The sequence below is a fragment of the Neomonachus schauinslandi genome, chromosome 2 (genome assembly GCF_002201575.2).
Source record: "Neomonachus schauinslandi chromosome 2, ASM220157v2, whole genome shotgun sequence".
Classification (NCBI taxonomy): Eukaryota; Metazoa; Chordata; class Mammalia; order Carnivora; family Phocidae; genus Neomonachus; species Neomonachus schauinslandi.
Window position 1 is genome coordinate 203,612,625 of NC_058404.1, and position 19,243 is coordinate 203,631,867.

Below are 19,243 nucleotides of genomic sequence, written 5' to 3' on the forward strand. Positions count from 1 at the left end.
CATCAGACTAACCCCAGGTCTCAGTCTACCCATGAGAAAAACATCAGACTAACCCCAGGTGAAGGATGTTCTACAAATTAACTGACATCACTCCTTAAGTGTCAAGGCCATAAAACACAAGGAATGTCTGAGAAAATATCACAGCCAAGAGGAGCCTAAGGAGACTTGACACCTAAAAAATATGATATCCTCAATGAGATCTTGGAACAGAAAAAGGACAGCAAGTAAAACCTAAGGAAATCTGAATAAAGAATGAACTTTAGTTAACAAAATGTAATAGTGTTGGTTCAAATGTGCCATGCTCATGAAAGATGTTAATAACAGGCGAAATTGAGTGCAGGAATATGGGAACCCTCTGCACTATCTTCACACTTCTTTTAAAATTTAAAACTTTTAAAATTATAAGTTTACTTAAAAAATTAATCTGGAAAAGGCAGAATCCAATTCGAACATCATCAAAACTAGCAGCCAATGAAAGACACAGAAGAGAAGGAAGTGCAGGTTCAACCCCTAACCAGCTCACCTGCCTGCAGACCAGAAAAGCCACGTGGGAGACGTCAGTCCTGGGCTTCCTCCTGAATATTCTCACTGCTTCCCCACAGGCAAGGTGGGAGCTGCTGCATGGAGGCAGGTTACAGGGAAACAGGGAAGAGCCAGCAGATTCCTAATGAGAAGGAGGGGTCCAGAGCTCTGTCCTCCTGGGGATGATGCGAATTGCCTGCCTTGCTGCCCCAGCCCTGCCGGGTGGGGTAAACCCGGCCAGGTTGCCTGACATCATCTCAGCCAAGCACAGGTAAGACTGACTGACCTGGCCCACCTGAACTCTGCCCAGCCCCTACCAAACTCTCAGGCCACAGAGGCATGCAGGGTCATCAGAAGCCCCATCGCAGTCCAATGCGGAAGAAAAAGTAAGTCATTCTCAGAAATGGTGGGAAGAGTGTAAAACCTCTCCATGCTATATCTAAGGTGGAAATGTATTCTGGATGGGGTTGTCCTGGCACAAGCAAAATGGAAAGAACCAGCAAGGCAACCAAATAGACACACTATAGAGAAACAAGCAAACAAGTAAATATTGAGTGCAAACATGGACCAAGAGCCCAACCTAGCAGAAAAATAACTCAAGAAACAACATAGTAAGAACATGAATTCAATAAAATTCAAAGTTCTGAGGAAAAGAACATGTAACCCAAGAAGATCTGATTCAAGGATAAAGCACTTAACACATCTCTTCAGTAAGGAAGCAGATGAAAATCAGGAAAAGACACAGGGGATTTAAACAATGCCATTAGCTAATTTGGCCAATTGAACATATATAGAACTCTGCACTCAACTGAAAAAATGCATATTCTTTTAAAGTTCACATAAATATTTACAAAAATTAACTGCTGATTAGGCCAGAAAGCACGTCCCAACATAATTCATGGGACTGGCATAAGACAGAACATGTAGTCTGGCCTCAGGGCAATCAGTCTAGAGACCAACAACAGTGATAATTAGAAACCCCCATATGTTTGGAAATTAAACTTGTGAATTATCTGTAGGACAGAGAACACATTGAAATGTACTGTTGTGTTTTCAGTATGTCATTATAAATTGGTTAAACGACTTGTGGGTGACCACTGAAGGAATAAAATAAAATAAGCATATATAATTCACAAACTGGTAGACGTTTAGAGAAGTGGAGAAACGCGCTTAATCTACCAGGGATAGAAATGGAGGGGGAAAGGAAGCAAAGAGAAGGTACAAAAAAGGTGGCAACACTAAGTCCCAAAAATCCAGTTACCTAAGCGATTGGAGCAGACGCCAAGCTGGGACCCAGATTGTTGGCTCTCACCCTCCAGCTGCCGGTGTCCACCTGACCCCTTTTCCCCCAAGGCGGTTCTGCCGGTGGCACAGCCCGAAGTCCCAGGGAGCAGCCCCCCCAGGATGGACCAGAGCGGGGAGCCACCCAGCTGTTTTCATCCTGGAACAAAAAGGAGGAACAATTCCAAGAAGTGTGTTTACCCTGTGTCCACTGCAACGAACCTCATGCAGCTGGTTCAAGAAACCACCTCTTTTGTGTCAATGTACTCTCGTCAAAATCCACTAGAAACACCCTGTTGCTGAACAAGTGGCGAAAGGGGACACACTTGATGGGAACCACGGGCATCTCAGTGAGGAAGGGCTTCTGGGATTTGGGCTGCGTTGGACGGTTTGTGGGGAGGGCTTGAGGAAGAGGCCTTCGCTTGGGGTCAGGTGCCGGTCAGGAATTAGGACGCTGTCCGTAACTGGGCATCTGGACACACCTCATCCAGGAGGGGAGGCCTGGAGCCAGGTGGACACTGACGACAGCCAAGCACGGCCACCACTGCAGCCAGCCAGCAGAGGGGATGATGGGTCATTTCCGTGGCTCAGACAATGTTTGTGGTCTGTGTTCAGCGTGATTACAAAGTGCGCTTGTGTCTACCTTTATCCACAGGGTGGCTTTGCCTGGCTGTACTGTCCTGCAAAACTGTGTTCAGGCGGGACACCAGGGCCTTCCTGGGAGGGCTGGGTCAGCCCTGGGAGTCACAGCTGCATTTCTCACTGTCTGCCTTCCATCCCTGAACCCTGTCTGCGCTTCCCACCTCCAAGTGATGGACTTGGACACCAGCTCGCCTTTGGGGTGGCTTCCGAGGAAGCAGGTCCCCAGGATGGGACTGGAAAGGATCACCTGCTGCCCCTGGTGAGTGGGGAGATTGTGGCCCCCGGTTCCCACACCTGTCGCCTGGCGGTGCACCCAGCCCCAAGGCCCTAACGGCCGAGGTGGTGTGCGGGCTTGTACAGCTGAGTAGCGTCACACCGCCCCGATGTACCCCCCTTAATTGTCCTCTTGCTGATGAACATTGGGTCGTATCCTGTTCCGTCGTGAAAATAAGCTACTCTAGTCTTTTTATGGACATTTCCCTTAGGTGAACACCCATGGGGGGCACTGCTGGGTCACGGGTAGGCGTAGGCCTAACTTCGGAAGAAACCGCAAAACCGTTTTCTAAAGCGGTTGTGCCAGTAATATATGTAGAATGAGCAGCGTATTCTCATCCACGTTTGCTGTTAGTCGCGGTCTCAGTCCATTAAAGCCGCGTTAGTGAAAACACCACAGGCTGCAGCTTAAACCGTTATTTCTCACAGCTCTGGGGGCTGGAAGTCTGAGATCAGGGTGACAGCCGATTCAGTGCCTGGTGAAAGCCTCTTTGTGGTTCACAGGTGACATCTTCTGTGTCCTCAGTGGCGGAGGAGGGGGGCTCTCGGGGAGCCCCGTTTATAATCCCGCTCATGATGCAATCACCCCAAGTCCCACCTCCTAATACCATCACTTTGGGGCTAGGATCTCAACATATGAACTTTGGGGGGACACAGACATTCAGTCTATAACAATCTTTAAAGTTTTAGTTATTCTCATGGGTTTGGTATATCATCTTGGCTTTAATTTGCATTCCCTGAGGATGAATGGTGAGTACTTTTTCATGTGCTTGTTGGCCACTGTATATCTTCCTTTGAGGAGTCCATTGTCTTTTTTTAGAATTTCCTTCTTAAAGATTTTTATGTATTTATGAGAGAGAGAGCACCAGAGCAGGGAGGGTCAGAAGGAGAAGTAGACTCCTCACTGAGTGGGGAGTCCAACTCGGGACTTGATCCTGGGACTCCAGGATCATGACTTGAGCCAAAGGCAGACACTTAACTGACTGAGCCACCCAGGCACCCGAAAGTTTTTTTTTTTTTTTTTTTTTTTTTAGTTAATAGACTTTATTCTTCTGAGCAGGTGTAGGTTTACAGAAAAACTGAGTGGAAAGTACAGAGAATTCTCATAGATCCCCCTCGTTTCCCTCATTGTTAACATCTTGCATTAGTGTGATACATTTGTTACAATTGTGAGCCAATATTGATGTATTGTTATTAACTAAAATCTATATAGTTTAGGTTTAATTTTTTGTGTTGTACATTCTGTAGGTTTTGACAAATGTACAGTGACATGGATCCACAGAATACATAAAGGTATCATAGAGAATATTTTACTGCCTGTGATCCACAGATTCTTCCTCCTTCCAAATCCCTCCAAGCATGGATTTTTTACTGTATCCATAGTTTTGCCTTTTTTAGAATTTCATATAACTGGAATATATGTAGCCTTTTCAGCTGGTTTCTTTCACTTGGTAATTTGCATCTACGTTTCCTGCATATCTTTACCTGGCTTGACAGCTCATTTCTTTTTAGTGCTCAATAGTATTCCATTGCCTGGATGGACCAAATTTATTATCCATTCACCTACTGAAAAACATCTTCGTTGTTTTAAGGTTTTGGTAATTACAAATAAAGCTGTTATAAATATTTGTGAAAACTTTGTGTGGATGTATATTTTATTTCTTTTTATTTTTCAAGTAAGCTCTACGCCTAACATGGGACTTGAACTCACGACCCTGAGATCAAGAGTCGCATGCTCTACTGACTGAGCCAGCCAGGCGCCCCTGGATGTAAGTTTTTAACTCATTTGGGTAAATACCAAGGAGTGGGACTGCTGGATCATGTGGTAAGAGTGTGTTTAGTTCCGTAAAAAACCACCTAACCATCTTCCAAGAGGGCTACACCAGCTTCCTTTCCAAAAGCAGTGGTGAGTGTCCCCGTGGCTCCACGTCCACGCTGGCCCGCAGCAGTGGTGCGTGTCCCCATGGCTCCACGTCCACGCTGGCCCGCAGCAGTGGTGCGTGTCCCCGTGGCTCCACGTCCATGCTGGCCCACATCAGTGGTGAGTGTCTTGTGGCTATGCTAGCTCTTGAAGTTGTCAGTACTCCAGGTTTTGGTCATTCAGATAGATGTCTCATGATTATTTTAATTTGCAGTCCTCAAATGACATGATTTTTAGCATGTTTTCACATGCTATTTGCTAACTGTGTATCTTCTTTGGTGAGGTGTCTGTTCGGGTCTTTTGCCCTTTTAATTGAGTTGTTTTTCTTATTGTTGCCTTTTTTTTAAAAGATTTTATTTATTTATTTTACAGAGAGAGAGAGAGCACAGCCAGGAGGGGCACAGGGAGAGGGAGACAAGCAGCCTCCCCGCTGAGCAAGGAGCCCAATGCAGGGCTCAATCCCAGGACCCCGAGATCATGACCTGAGCTGAAGGCAGACGCTTCACTCACTGAGCCACCCAGGAGCCCCTCTTATTGTTGACTTTTAAGTGTTTGTAAGTTTTGGATAATAGTCCTTTACTAGATGTGTCTTTTGCAAATATTTTATCCCATCCTGAGGCTTGTGTTATTCTCTTAACAGTGTCTTTCACAGAGCAGAAGTTTTGAATTTTAACGAGGTCCAACTTACCAATTTTTTCTTTCATGTTTTTGGTATTGTTATCTAAGAAGTCACTGTGAAATTCAAGGTCATCTAGATCTTCTTCTCTGTTACTTGTTAGGAAGTTTATAGTTTTGCATTTTACATTTAGGCCTATGATCCATGTGAGGTTAATTTCTGTGAAGGGTGTAAGGTCTGTGTCTAGGTTCATTTTTTTTTGCATGTGGATTTCCATTGTTCTAGCATCATTTGTTACAGAGACTATCTTTTCTCCATTGTATTGTCTTTGCTCCTTTGTCAAAGATCATTGACAAAATCGTGTGGGTCTATTTCTGGGCTCTCTGTTCTGTTCCATTGATGCATCTGTCTGTTCTTTCACCAATACTGCACTGTGTTGATTACTGTAACTTTATAGTGAGTCTTGAAGTTGGATAGTGTTGGTCCTCCAACTTTGTTCTTCTTCAATATTGTATTGGCTATTCTGGGTCTTTTGCCTCTCCATATAAACCTCAGAATCAATTTGTCAATATCCACAAGAGAACTTGCTGGAATTTTAATTGGGATTACATGGAATCTATAGATCTAGTTGGGAAGAACTGACATCCTGACAATATCGAGTCTTCCTATTCATTTTTTTTAAAGATTTTATTTATTTATTTGACAGAGAAAGAGAGAGAGAGAGAACAAGCAGGGGGAGCAGCAGAGGGAGAGGGAGAGGGAGAGGGAGAAGCAGGCTCCCCACTGAGCAGGGAGCCTGAAGCAGGGCTCAATCCCATGACCCAGGGGTCATGACCTGAGCCGAAGGCAGGTGCTTAACCGACTGAGTGACCCAGGCACCCCGAGTCTTCCTATTCATGAACATGGAATATCTCTCCATTTATTTAGAGCTTCTTTGATTTATTTCTTCAGAGTTTTATAGTTTCCTCATATAGATCTTATATATATTTTATTAGATTTATACCTATGTATTTCATTTCTTTTTGGTACTAATGTACATAGTATTGTGTCTTTTATTTCAAATTCCAATTGTTCATTGCTGGTACTTGTTGTATTTTAAAAATTTTTTGTAAAAAAATTATTATACACCAAGACTTTTTTTTTAGTGTACCGTTCTATGAGTTTTAGTGTATAGAATTATGTAATTGTGTAATACTTAATGGTGAAATGCTGAATGCTTTCCCCCTAAGATCAGAAACAAGGTAAAAATGTCCTCTCTCACCACACCTGTTCAATGTTGGAAGTCTTAGCCAGTGCAAAGGGCAAGAAAAAGAAATAAAAATTATATATTGGAAAGGGAGGTATACAGACTACATGATTATCTATGTAGAAAATCCCAGACTATTCTAAAACAATGACAACACATTTTATCCCATGTTAAATGTGACCTAGGTCACAGGATAACACACAAAAATCAATCTTATTACTATATACAAGCAATAAAAAGCAATACAAAGTTGGAAACAGAAATTGAACACAATAGCCTCCAAGAAAGAAAGAAAGAAGGAAAGCTTTGAAACTGGAACTCAATCACAAGAGGAAAGTTGGAAAGAACTCAAATACATGGAGGCTAAAGAACATCCTGCTAAAGAACGAATGGGTCAACCAGGAAATTAAAGAAGAATTTAAAAAATTCATGGAAACAAGTGAAAATGAAAACACAACTATTCAAAATCTTTGGGATGCAGCAAAGGAGGTCCTAAGAGGGAAGTATATAGCAATACAAGCCTTTCTCAAGAAACAAGAAAGGTCTCAAATACACAACCTAACCTTACACCTAAAAGAGCTGAATAAAGAATAGCAAATAAAGCCTAAACCCAGCAGGAGAAGAGAAATAATAAAGATCAGAGCAGAAATCAATGAAATAGAAACCAAAAGAGCAGTGGAACAGATCAATGAAACTAGGAGAAGGTTCTTTGAAAGAATTAATAATATTGTTAAACCGCTAGCCAGACTTATCAAAAAGAAAAGAGAAAGGACCCAAATAAATAAAATCATGAATGAAAGAGGAGAGATCACAACCAACACCAAAGAAATATAAACAATTATAAGAACATATTATGAGCAACCATATGCCAACAAATTAGGCAATCTGGAAGAAATGGATGCATTCCTAGAGACATATAAACTACCAAAGCTGAAACAGGAAGAAATAGAAAACCTGAACAGACCTATAACCACTAAGGAAATTGAAGCAGTCATCAAAATCTCCCAACAAACAAGAGCCCAGGGCCAGATGGCTTCCCAGGGGAATTCTACCAAACATTTAAAGAAGAATTAATATCTATTTTTCTGAAGCTGTTTCAAAAATTAGAAGGAAAACATCCAAACTCTTTCTATGAGGCCAGCATTACCTTGATCCCAAAACCAAAGACCGCACCACAAAAGAGAATTACAGACCAATATCCCTGATGAACATGGATGCAAAAATTCTCACCAAAATACTAGCCAATAGGATCCAACAGTACATTAAAAGGATTATTCACCACAACCAAGTGGGATTTATTCCCACTTATTCCCATTTATTCCCACCAAGGGGGGTTCAACACCCGCAAATGAATCAGTGTGATATGTTACATAAATAAAAGAAAGGACGAGAACCATATGATCCTCTCGATGCAGAAAAAGCATTTGACAAAGTACAGCATCCTTTCTTGATTAAAACTCTCCACAGTGTAGGGATAGAGGGTACATACCTCAATATCACAAAAGCCATATATGAAAACCCCACAGCGAATATCATTCTCAATGGGGAAAAACTGAGAGCCTTTCCCCTAAGGTCAGGAACATGGCAGGGATGTCCACTATCACCACTGTTGTTCAAAATAGTACTGGAAGTCCTAGCCTCAGCAATAAGACAACAAAAAGAAAGAAAAGGCATCCAAATTGGCAAAGCAGAAGTCATACTCTCACTCTTCACAGATTACATGATACTCTATGTGGAAAACACAAAAGTCTCTACCCCAAAACTGCTAGAACTCATACAGGAATTTAGCAAAGTGGCAGGATATAAAACCCATGCACAGAAATCATTGCATTTCTGTACACTAACAATGAGACAGAACTAAGAGAAATTAAGGAGTTGATCCAGCTTACAATTGCACCCAAAACCATAAGATACCTAGGAATAAACCTAACCAAGGAGGCAAAGGATCTGTACTCAGAAAACTATGGAAAACTCATGAGAGAAATTGAGGAAGACACAAAGAAATGGAAAAACATTCCATGCTCATGGATTGGAAGAAAAAATATTGTTAAAACGTCTATGATACCTAGAGCAATCTACACATTCAATGCAATCCCTACCAAAATACCACTGACATTCTTCACAGAGCTGGAACAAGTAATCCTAAAATTTGTATGGAACCAGGAAAGACCCCAAATAGCCAGAGGAATGTTGAAAAAGAAAAGCAAAGCTGGCGGCATCACAATTCCGGACTTCCAGCTCTATTACAAAGCTGTCATCGTCAAGACAGTATGGTACTGCCACAAAAACAGACACATCGATCAATGGAACAGAATAGAGAGCCCAGAAATGGGCCCTCAACTCTAACGGTCAACTAATCTTCGTCAAAGCAGGAAGGAATGTCCAATGGCAAAAAGACAGTCTCTTCAACAAATGGTGTTGGGAAAACTGGACAGCCACATGCAGAAGAATGAAACTGGACCATTTCCTTACACCACACACAAAGATAAACTTGAAATGGAAGAAAGACCTCAATGTGAGATAGGAATCCATCAAAATCCTAGAGGAGAATACAGGCAGCAACCTCTTGCTAGACACGTCTCCAAAGGCAAGGGAAACAAAGGCAAAAATGAACTATTGGGACTTCATCAAGTGGAAAAACTTTTGCACAGCAAACGGAACAGTGGACAAAACCAAAAGACAACCGACAGAATGGGAGAATATATTTGCAAATGTTTTATCACATAGAGGGCTAGTATTCAAAATCTTTAAAGAACTTATCAAACTCAACACCCGAGGAACAAATAATTCAATCAAGAAATGGGCAGAAGACATGAACAGACATTTCTCCAAAGAAGACATCCAAATGGCCAACAGACACATGAAAGAGTGCTCAACATCACTCGGCATCAGGGAAATCCAAATCAAAACCTCAATGAGATACCACCTCACACCAGTCAGAATGGCTAAAATTAACAAGTCAGGGAATGACAGATGTTGGTGAGGATGTGGAGAAAGGGGAACCCTCTTACATTGTTGGTGGGAATGCAAGCTGGTGCAGCCACTCTGGAAAACAGTATAGAAGTTCCTCAAAAAGTTGAAAATAGAGCTACCCTACGACCCAGCAATTGCACTACTGGGTATTTACCCCAAAGATACAAACGTAGTGATCCGAAGGGGTACGTGCACCCCGATGTTTATAGCAGCAATGTCCACAATAGCCAAACTCTGGAAAGAGCCCAGATGTCCATCGACAGGTGAATGGATAAAGAAGATGTGGGGTGTGTGTGTGTGTGTGTGTGTAAAATGTAATATTATGCAGCCATAAAAAATGAAATCTTGCCATTTGCAATGACGTGGATGGAACTAGAGGTATTATGCTAAATGAAATAAGTCAGTCAGAGCAAGACAATTATCATATGATCTCACTGACATGTAGAATTTAAGAAATAAAACAGAGGATTATAGGGGAGGAGAGGAAAAATAAAACAAGACGAAACCAGAGAGGGAGACAAACCATAAGAGACTCTTAGTCATAGGAAACAAACAGGGTTGCTGGAGGGGAGGGGGGTGGGGGGATGGGGTAACTGGGTGATGGACATTAAGGAGGGCATGTGATGTAATGAGCACTGGGTGTTATATAAGACTGATGATCACTGACCTCTACCTCTGAAACCAATAATACATTATACATAATTATTTGAATTAAAAATTTAAAAATGTTAGGAAAGGAAGGGAGGGAGGGAGGAAGGAAGGAAGAAAGAGTGATAGATAAAAAGGCAACCCAAAAGACTTAGGTCTAAATCTAACCAAACATGTATAGGATCCATATGCTGAAAACTATAAAATGCTGATAAAAAATTTAAAAAGACCTACATAAATAGAGTGATTTAACATACACATGAATGGGAAGACTCAACATGGCATATCAATCTCCCCCAAACTGATCTATAGAATTAACATAATTCCAAAAATCTCGGTAGGACATTTTCACAGATACGGATAAAATGATTCTAAAATTTTTATGAAAGGGTAATGGAGCTAGGATAGCTCAAGTAATTTTTTATAAAGAAGAACAAAGGTGGATGAATCAGACTACCCAATTTTAATGCTTTCCCAAAGCAACAACAATCAAGACAGTGTGGTGTTGGCCAAGGGACAAGACCACAGGCGAATGATCAGAATAGAGTCCAGGAATAGACCCAAATACATATGGTCAACTGATCTTTGAAAACTTGCAAAAGCAATCCAGTGGAGAAAGGACAGTCTTTTCAACAAATGGTAATAGGGTGATTACTCATCATATGCAAAAAAACTGAACTGTGACATACACCTGTTATGCTTCCAACTAACTCAAACTGGATCACATATAAATAGGAATAAAAGTATAAAATGTTTGCAAGAAAACAGAAAAATATATTCATGACCTGGCATCAAGCAGAGTTTGGAAATGACACCAAAAGCATAATCCATGAAATAATCCATAAAAGAAAAATATTGACAAATTGGACCTCATCAAAATGAAAAACATTTGCCCTGCCAAAGACAGTGTCCAGAGAATGAAAACACAAGCTAAAGACTGGGAGAAATTCTTACAAACCACATATCCAACTTAGGACTTGTATCTGGGATATATAAAGAACTGTCAAAACTCAAAAATGAGAAAAAAAAAAAAAACCTCAATTAAAAAGTGGGCAAGAGGGCGCCTGGGTGGCTCAGTCGGTTGAGCGACTGCCTTCGGCTCAGGTCATGATCCTGGAGTCCCGGGATCGAGTCCCACATCGGGCTCCCCGCTCGGCAGGGAGTCTCCTTCTCCCTCTGACCCTCCCCCCTCTCATGCTCTATCTCATTCTCTCTCTCAAATAAATAAATAAAATCTTAAAAAAAAAAAAAGTGGGCAAGAGATGCATCATAGATGATATAATGGCAGACATGCAAATGAGATGAGACATGCAAATGAGATCAACAGCCACCAGGGAAATGCAAACTCAAACCACAGTGAGATCCTCCTGCACGCCTATAAAGTGGCTAAAATCAGGGAGGACACTGACCGTTCAAGGGTGTCTGATACCTTGCTGTCAGAAATGCAAACGAGGGCAGCTTCTCATAAAGTTAAATGTACACTCAGCATATGATCCAGCAGTTCTACTTCTAGAGATAGAAAACCTTATGTTCCGCATGCAAACCTATATAGGTTCAGTTGCTCTCTTCACCATCATTGAAAACTGAAGGCACAGATTTGCGTGAACTGGCAAACTTCTGCAGCAAGTGTCGACTCTCCAGATGATGACCCTTTCATGTCTGACTGTATCAGAAAGGCGACCGCCACCAAAACCTCTGAACAGGGCAGAGCACCCCGCCCCCCGCCCCGGCCTGGACATAATAAGCACTTTATGCACAGAGAGCTGACCTGCACTGGACCAAGTCTTCATCCCAACTGCTCGCTCACAGGCTGACTTTGCGCTTGGTTTGTTAACATCTTATCCCCTTGCATCTTGTTTGTTGTGTGATTTTTTCTTTAATGTACTCTGGTTTGTGTGAAGTATATGAAGCCAAATAAAATGTGTAGTGAAATGTCATTGAGTTTGGAATCCTAAACCTGCTTTTACCTTGCTTTACAACTGAATAAAGCTGATGTTTTGGGAAAGCACAGCCCGCGTGTGCTCCTTAGCGTGCTCATGACAACATACACAGATAGGTATATGCATGTATCTTTTGCCGCTTCTGCCCTCTAGAGAACCCCGGCTAATATCCTAACAGGGAAGTGAAATATGTCAGTCCACCCTCCACAGGGACTAGCAGGTTCTTTTTCTAACAGTATTTTCATTGGCACATGGAGCTCTAAACCAAAGTGAGTTCTCCCTCCAAGCCAACAGATGAGTGGCGCGGACGTTACACATATTCCCGCCACACCTTTGGCACCAAACACCGAACCAGACTCACTGAAGTTGTGCAGATCCGAGGGCCGCGTGGAGTAGAATGATAAGCTAGTTAACGTGTGCAGGCTCAGGACAGGGTGAAGCAGAGAACGGTGTGTGGGGTGTGGTATTTTCCATTACACTATCTTATGCTCTCACAAGTACTTTACATTATATACAAAAAAACCTAAAAAAAACCCCCCAAAATGAAATATTTTAGATTATAAGTTTTAAAGAATTTAAAGAATTTTAGGTAAGTTTTTCTTTTGCTTTTATTACAAGCATATAATATTAATTGGCAAAACACTGAGTACAAGCTTCACTATCATAAAATCAAAACATTTAAGCAATATTCCAAGAAAGATTTCAGACAAAAACTAGCCACCAATAGTACAAAAATTACACACCAACACAAAGCATAAAAAATGTAAACTTTCAAATTAAACAGTCAAAAATATGTATCTGCGTTGTCATCTCAATAAACCGCGACACGTGTGACGATCAGGCTAATGGCGGCTCACACCCCTGGACCCTACATCATTTGAGGAAAAATGGTTTTCTTAGACCCAATTAAGTTGTCAGAATAGACATTTACACTAACGCTACACACATTTTAGGGGACACTCAAACTTCAGTCCATCCTTCAGACATGCTCACGGACGTGGTGAACCACGCGACGCAGGCGGGGGTGGGGGTGGTTACCTGGGCAGAGCCTCCTTGGTGGGCTGGCGGCTGGCAGGGACAGAATCTTCGTGAAGATTATGACTAGTGTGAATAATGGTTTTCTAATCTACTCATCCCAATTACCCAGTTTGTTTAAATACCAAGGCAAACGAACACACTGGCTCATCAGGCTAGGGTCCCACGTGATGTGGTGGACTGTGAATGATTTCCTGAGGAAACAGAGAAACTGGATTTGTTCTGATTTAGCTACCTGCGCTGTTTACTTTCAACGTCTTGAGAACGTATCTAATATTCACGTATAAAGTGGAAATCAGCTGGCTCGTTCCTAGAACATTCAATCCAATAACACATTTTAAATTGCTGTAAAATGCCCTCCTGTGTGCTCTGAGGAGAAAATGAAATGGATTTCTCAAGATCTCACCACAAGGAGTCATCAGATCTGCACGCCCGAGAGGGCTCGCCGCCGGTGGGGGGGGGGGGCGGTGTAGGGCCGTCCCAGGCGTGGTCGACACACGGTGGTGCATCCAGGGCTGTGAGCGCGCAGGGTCTGAAACAGGAGACCCAGGGCGGCCACACACCACTTCACCACTTCACGGCTGCCTGCCCGGTCACGCACCCTAAAATATTCTCACGCAGGGCACACACACGCACACACACACACACACACACATCCCCAAACAGCATTCTTATAACAACAGGGAAAAGAGAAAACCAAATAGCTGAATGTACATATTTTGAAATTCCACCAACATTCCCTTTCGATTTAGCAGAAGAGATGCGACATTACAATTTAAACAGATGTCTAATAAATGCATCTTGGAACCTATTGCACAAAAGCATAAACAATGCTCTTCATCTATATAAAACAAAAACGTACAAATTAAAAGCTACTCAAAGTAAAAAGAAGAAGCTTGCAAAACATGTCACAATTTCATTTTATATGCCTGTAAATAAAGCTGGACCACGGAAACCAAACAATTGGATGGGAAAATATGATAGAAGGCTTAAAATAGAATAAATAATTTTATAAAGTTAAGTTTTCTTTTTTTAACCCCCCAAATCTTAAATTCAATATTATATATTCTATCTGAATTTTCTATCTTCATGAAAACTGCATTTAGTGAGACCGCGTGCTGGGCAGCAGGTCCCACCACGGTGACGGTGATGCAGGAAGGTAACTGAACAGGACTTGTGTTACCAGCGTAAACAGTCGTGAAAACCACGTCACAGGAACTCCGTCTGTTAAGAAAGAAACTGATCCTGGCTTTCATGCTGGAAAAAATGAAACTCAGCCTTTTGAAGTGAAATGAAAGCGTGCCAGTGGGGAAGGGACCAGGGAAGCTGCCCTGGGACACAGGCTCTGGGCTCCTGTCAGCCGAGGGGCAGGGGGTCCCCGGGGCCGTCCTGCAGTGAAGACAGTCTGCATGAGGAATCTTAGAAAAATAGGTACGTCTGCTGCTGAGGTTTTGTCAGGTTAACACGATTACAAAAGGGGGTCACAGGAGGGTCAGCAGCCAGCCGGTGGTGTTAGCCAGGCTCCGACTATCTCCACCTCTCTGTGTATCGAAACGCGTCCACTTAGCACCATAGCAAATTCAAGTGATTTCAAAGATAGCTACAAAGTTACAAATATATATTATGAGATTATTACAGCGATACTCAGTCTAATCTGAACTGTGAGCTGATTTTGTTTGAATTTGGATGCTTACACTGTTGAACCCTCCCCTCCTCCACCACCCAGGAAAATACCCAAGTTCCAACGCTACACCTAAAACCGCACTGCACCTGCAGTTGCAGAGCGCAGCAGCAGTAATGTGTATGCTGAGGTAGACAGGTAATATTTACTCATACACATCTACTCATTAAACCTGTGGAGTAACTCTAAGACATGATTTGGATGAATAGCAAGCTTAGCGAACCGAACACGGCAAACAGTACTGGGAGTTAATGGGCTTCAGTGAGAGGTGAATGTTGACCAATTCCTAACAGAACTTGTTTTTAGGTTTCTAAAAGGCCTTACATTAGAGTCACTCGGATTCAATTAATTTGAATGGTTTTCTTGTCACCAAGATTAGGTCTTACGTATATGGAAGAGGAAGCAGAAGAAACCCAACCATAACTTTCAAAGCAAGTGTGAGAAGAAATCCTAGTCAGGACGGTGACATACTCCATGAACAGAGGAGGTGGGCGGTCACGGACACCGGTGCTGGCGGCCACCTGGGGGGTGACTGAGAAGGGGGAGGAACCCAGAGCTCATGGACAAACGGACGGTGCGGATGGAGAGGACAAGGACGGACACAGAACCCCAGGACAACACTTTCACGGCCCCAGAGAACGGCTGCTTTCTCCTCCTGCCTTTACACATTCCGAGTTACTCTTTTAAAGGGACTAATACTTATGTGCTGGCAGAGTTTATTCACTAATTCCACAAAAATATTAACATGTGGGAGGAGAAAGGGGTGAACAAAGAGTGTGCTGCCTGCGACTGGCATTTCAGGTCATTAAGGAACTGAAAATGCAACCAGCAGCTTCCTCTGCTCCGGGCAGGGTGCGCCTCCCCCTGACAGCGGCCTCAGGCGTGGGCGGCAGACGCAGGGCAGAGCTGCCCACGGCAGGGCGTGGGCAGCCGTGCTGGGAGCCGCAGTCTGCACGCCCGGGGCACCTGCCCTCCTCCGACAATCGGTGCCTTCTCAGGAAAACCCCCAGACAATGCCACCCCCTCTCTTCAGCACGATGAACATGGGAAAGAATTAAGTAGGGAATTTAAGTGGCAGCCCTGCCATCAGAGCCCTATTTCATACCAGTAATGTTTAAGAACATGAATGGCGCTGCAAGCCAGCATTAAGCCGGCCAAGCCACCTCTGGTCTACCCTGCGGAGCCCCGGGCCGCGTCTGGGGAGCAGTGGGGGGGGGGGGGGGGAGCCCCTCCCTCGCCTCAGGGCCACTGGCCCCAGTGCAGCCTCGGAGCCCAGAGTAGGGGCCAGGCAGGGGCCGAGGCAGGGGAGCTGCCGGCTTTTCATGGTTCCCAACGTGGAAAAGTAAATACTGTGGCTAACTCATAGTATTAATGGAATGCTTTTAAATTAACCCTTTATATACCTTCTAAGTCTTCAGGAAGCTAAAGGCAACATAAATATTGTCATTCACCATGAAGAGATATTTTTCAATAACTTAGGAAGGGTTCAGTAAACGTACAAGTATTTTTGAGGCTTATCGTGAACCCTAATTCAGAAACGAAACGGAAAGGACCAGATCTTCAAGGCCTGGAGAGCAAGCACAGGCCGTGTGGCCACTCTGTTTACCATCTGGTCTGTGAGGGGCGCCCTTCGGCCGCTGAGACTGTGAAGTGTCTCGTCGTCTTGTAACCGTGGTGCTGGTAGTGTCTTGCTGAGTGTGAATTCTCTCATACAAAAGTTATAAATACTCTCTATTCAGAAATCTGGTCCCCACGACACTGCAGGTGACTCGGCGGGGCAGCGGGGCCTGGCCCGGGGCCGAGCTCAGAGCAGGTCCATCTTGGGTCTGTAGTGCAGCAGGAGCGGGGCCTTCTGTAAGACAAAGGCAGAGCACGGCGCCCGTCACGACCGCCGGCCGAGCGGACGGCCGCCCTCCCTGGGGCCCGGGTGCCCCGGGGCCTGCGCACACCTGCTGCCCCACCCGGTCCCGTCGGCTTTCACCCCCTTCTCCGGGCTGCCGCTCAAGCACTCGGGGACTCGGGGTCCTGCCATCTGCGTCCTGCAAGGGGGGGTCACCTTGGCCAGGAAGGGCAGTGCTCACCCAAGGGCCCCGTGTGGCTGGGGCACTGATCATTGCAGAATGACTGCCTTTCTCAACAGGCCCGTAACAGGTACTTCTAAGCTCTCGGTTGAAAATATGCACAGACAAGTAGTTGCCATTTGTAACCGACTCTGACAATCAAACAATCCAACCTTCACAAAGTCTTACCTTGAATCTCCATCTCGTGACAACCACAAATTTGAGCGTGTGGTCCTTGCCCAGGATTTCCTCGTTGCATAAAATGTCCAGCTGGCGGGAGAAGGAGGGTTCCGTCAGGGCGCCAAGGGCATGGCGCTCGGCACCCCTGGCCTCCGGGCTGTGCCAGCTACGTCAGTCGCCCGTGGTGACGTGTCCCGTTTCCAGGCGGCCCAGGTGGGGAGTGCTCGGAAGGCCCCGCCCCAACCCACCTGAGGCCTGAGGGGTCCACACCCACCATGCCCCGCCCCCCCAGGGCCCTCGGCTGCGGTCACCACACTGCAACCGTCTCCCCACCTCAGTCCACTCTTGGCCAAGTTTGTCCCTCTTACCTCAGTGGAAAAAGGAAATGGGTTCTTCAGATGGTCTTTTTCCTTTCTTTTTTAAAAAGACTATTTTTAGGGCAGTTTGAGGGTAAGAGCAACATTGAGAGGGGGGTTCAGAGAGAGATCTCCCGGGCGCCCCCGTCCCCCCACCACCCACATCCGCACCGGATGGGACATGTGACGGCGGACGGGCCTCCATGCACACGTCATCCTCACCCGAGTCCACAGATGGCCGCAGGGCCCCCCCGGTGGTGCACATTCTGGGGGTTTGGCACGGGCATCAGGACAGGTGCCTACCACCGCAGCACCACCCAGAGTTGCTGCCCCTGCTGCCCCTCCTGCCCCCAACCCCTGACGCCGCCGATCTGGGTGCTGTCCCTGTGGTTCTGCCTTTTCCGGGATGTCCCACGGCTGGAATCCTATTGCGTCTTTCCCTCAGTCATGTGCATTTAAGGGCCCTCCGTGTCGTTTCACGGCTTGGGCGCTCGTTTCTCGTGAGCATGAGTGATGGTCCATTGTCTGGGTGCGGCACGGTTAACTTATCCACTCACACACCGAAGGACGTCTTGGTTGTTTCCGGGTTTTGGCGACCGTGAATGAAGCTGCTATAAACATGCGTGCGCCGGTTTTGGTGTGGACGTGAGGTTTCAGTTAATGCGGGTGAACACCACGGAGCAGGACTGCTGGACCGCACGGTGAGACTGTATTTAGTTTTGGAAGAAACTGCCAAGTTGTCTCCCACCAGCTGTGGACGGGAGTTCCTGTTGCTCCGCATCCTCACCAGCATGTGGTGGTCAGAGGTCTGCATTTTGGCCGTTCTGGAGTGGTATCTCATTGTTTAATCCTTTTCCCTGATGACAAATGATGCTGACTCAGATGGTCTTTTAAACTTCTCCCTCAGGACAAGGGGAAGAGGCCCCTGCATCTGTAGGAGGGCTGGGCAGCGGGGCACACAAGGGGCCACGTGGGGCTGGCTCCAAGAAGACTGCCTGACACCGAACCCCACCTCCCCCAGGCAGGCCCCTCACCCTCACCCACGCCGACCCTCTGGATGACCTCACCTTGACCCTGGGCTCCAAATGGCAGCACACGCCACGGACCCCAACCTTGACTTGGGGCCCTGACCTCTTGGTTCACCTTCCACTATGCACAGGCAGTGGCCACAGGAGCCTGTCCCCAGAGGCTGTCTACCCAGTGCACAGCCCCGAGCCCTGCTCCCCTAGCAGCCCCACCAAACACACCAGCTGCCCTGAAACCACACCCTCAACTTAACCGATCAGAGTCCTGCCTGAAAGCCCGTAGGCCCATCCCTCCGGCCTCTTCTGTCCTCACAGCTTTCCACTAGTTCTGCATCTCAGACCTCCTTCTGCCTCTCTTCGTGTGTATCAACAGTTCATTTCTTTTTGTTTTTGTTTTTTTTAAACGTGGTAAAATACACATAAAATGTACCATTCTAACCATTTTTAAGTGTCCAGTCAGTGGCAGGAAGCACGTTCACACTGTTGTGCAACCATCCCCACCCTCCACCTCCAGAACTTGTTCATCTTCCCAAACTGCCCCCAAGAAACACCAGCTCCCCATCTCTCCCCGTCCCCAGCCCCCCGACACCCACCATCCCCTTTCTGTCGCTATGATCTGACTCCTCTGGGGACTCACGGAAGTGGGACCATCCAGTGTTGCCCTTTGTGGCTGGCTCATGTCACTGAGCCCAGTGTCCTCAGGGGTCACCCAGGTGGTGGCAGGTATCAGCACGTCCTCCCTGTTTAAGGCTGAATAACACTCCATCGTGTGGATTGTTGTCCGTTTTGTTCATCTTTCTGTCCATCCATCCATCCTTCTATCTGTCCATCTGTCTTTCCATCC

The 19,243-nt window shown here is 45.3% G+C and overlaps 2 protein-coding genes across 7 annotated transcripts in view; one reads left to right on the top strand and one right to left on the bottom strand.

Annotated features, from left to right (window-relative positions):
* GAK (cyclin G associated kinase) overlaps positions 1-19,243 on the top strand; it is a 364,833-nt gene that overhangs the window by 113,022 nt on the left and 232,568 nt on the right. The window lies entirely within an intron of this gene.
* The window catches only part of PCGF3 (polycomb group ring finger 3), a 32,879-nt gene continuing 29,649 nt past the window's right edge, over positions 16,014-19,243 (bottom strand). Inside the window, exons 8-9 of the mRNA XM_021677657.1 lie at positions 17,028-17,108; positions 16,014-16,630 (exon numbers count right to left, since the gene is read on the bottom strand). Coding sequence (XP_021533332.1) covers positions 16,583-16,630; positions 17,028-17,108 — 129 coding nt within the window. The 3' untranslated portion in view covers positions 16,014-16,582. The remainder of the gene's footprint in view (positions 16,631-17,027; positions 17,109-19,243) is intronic.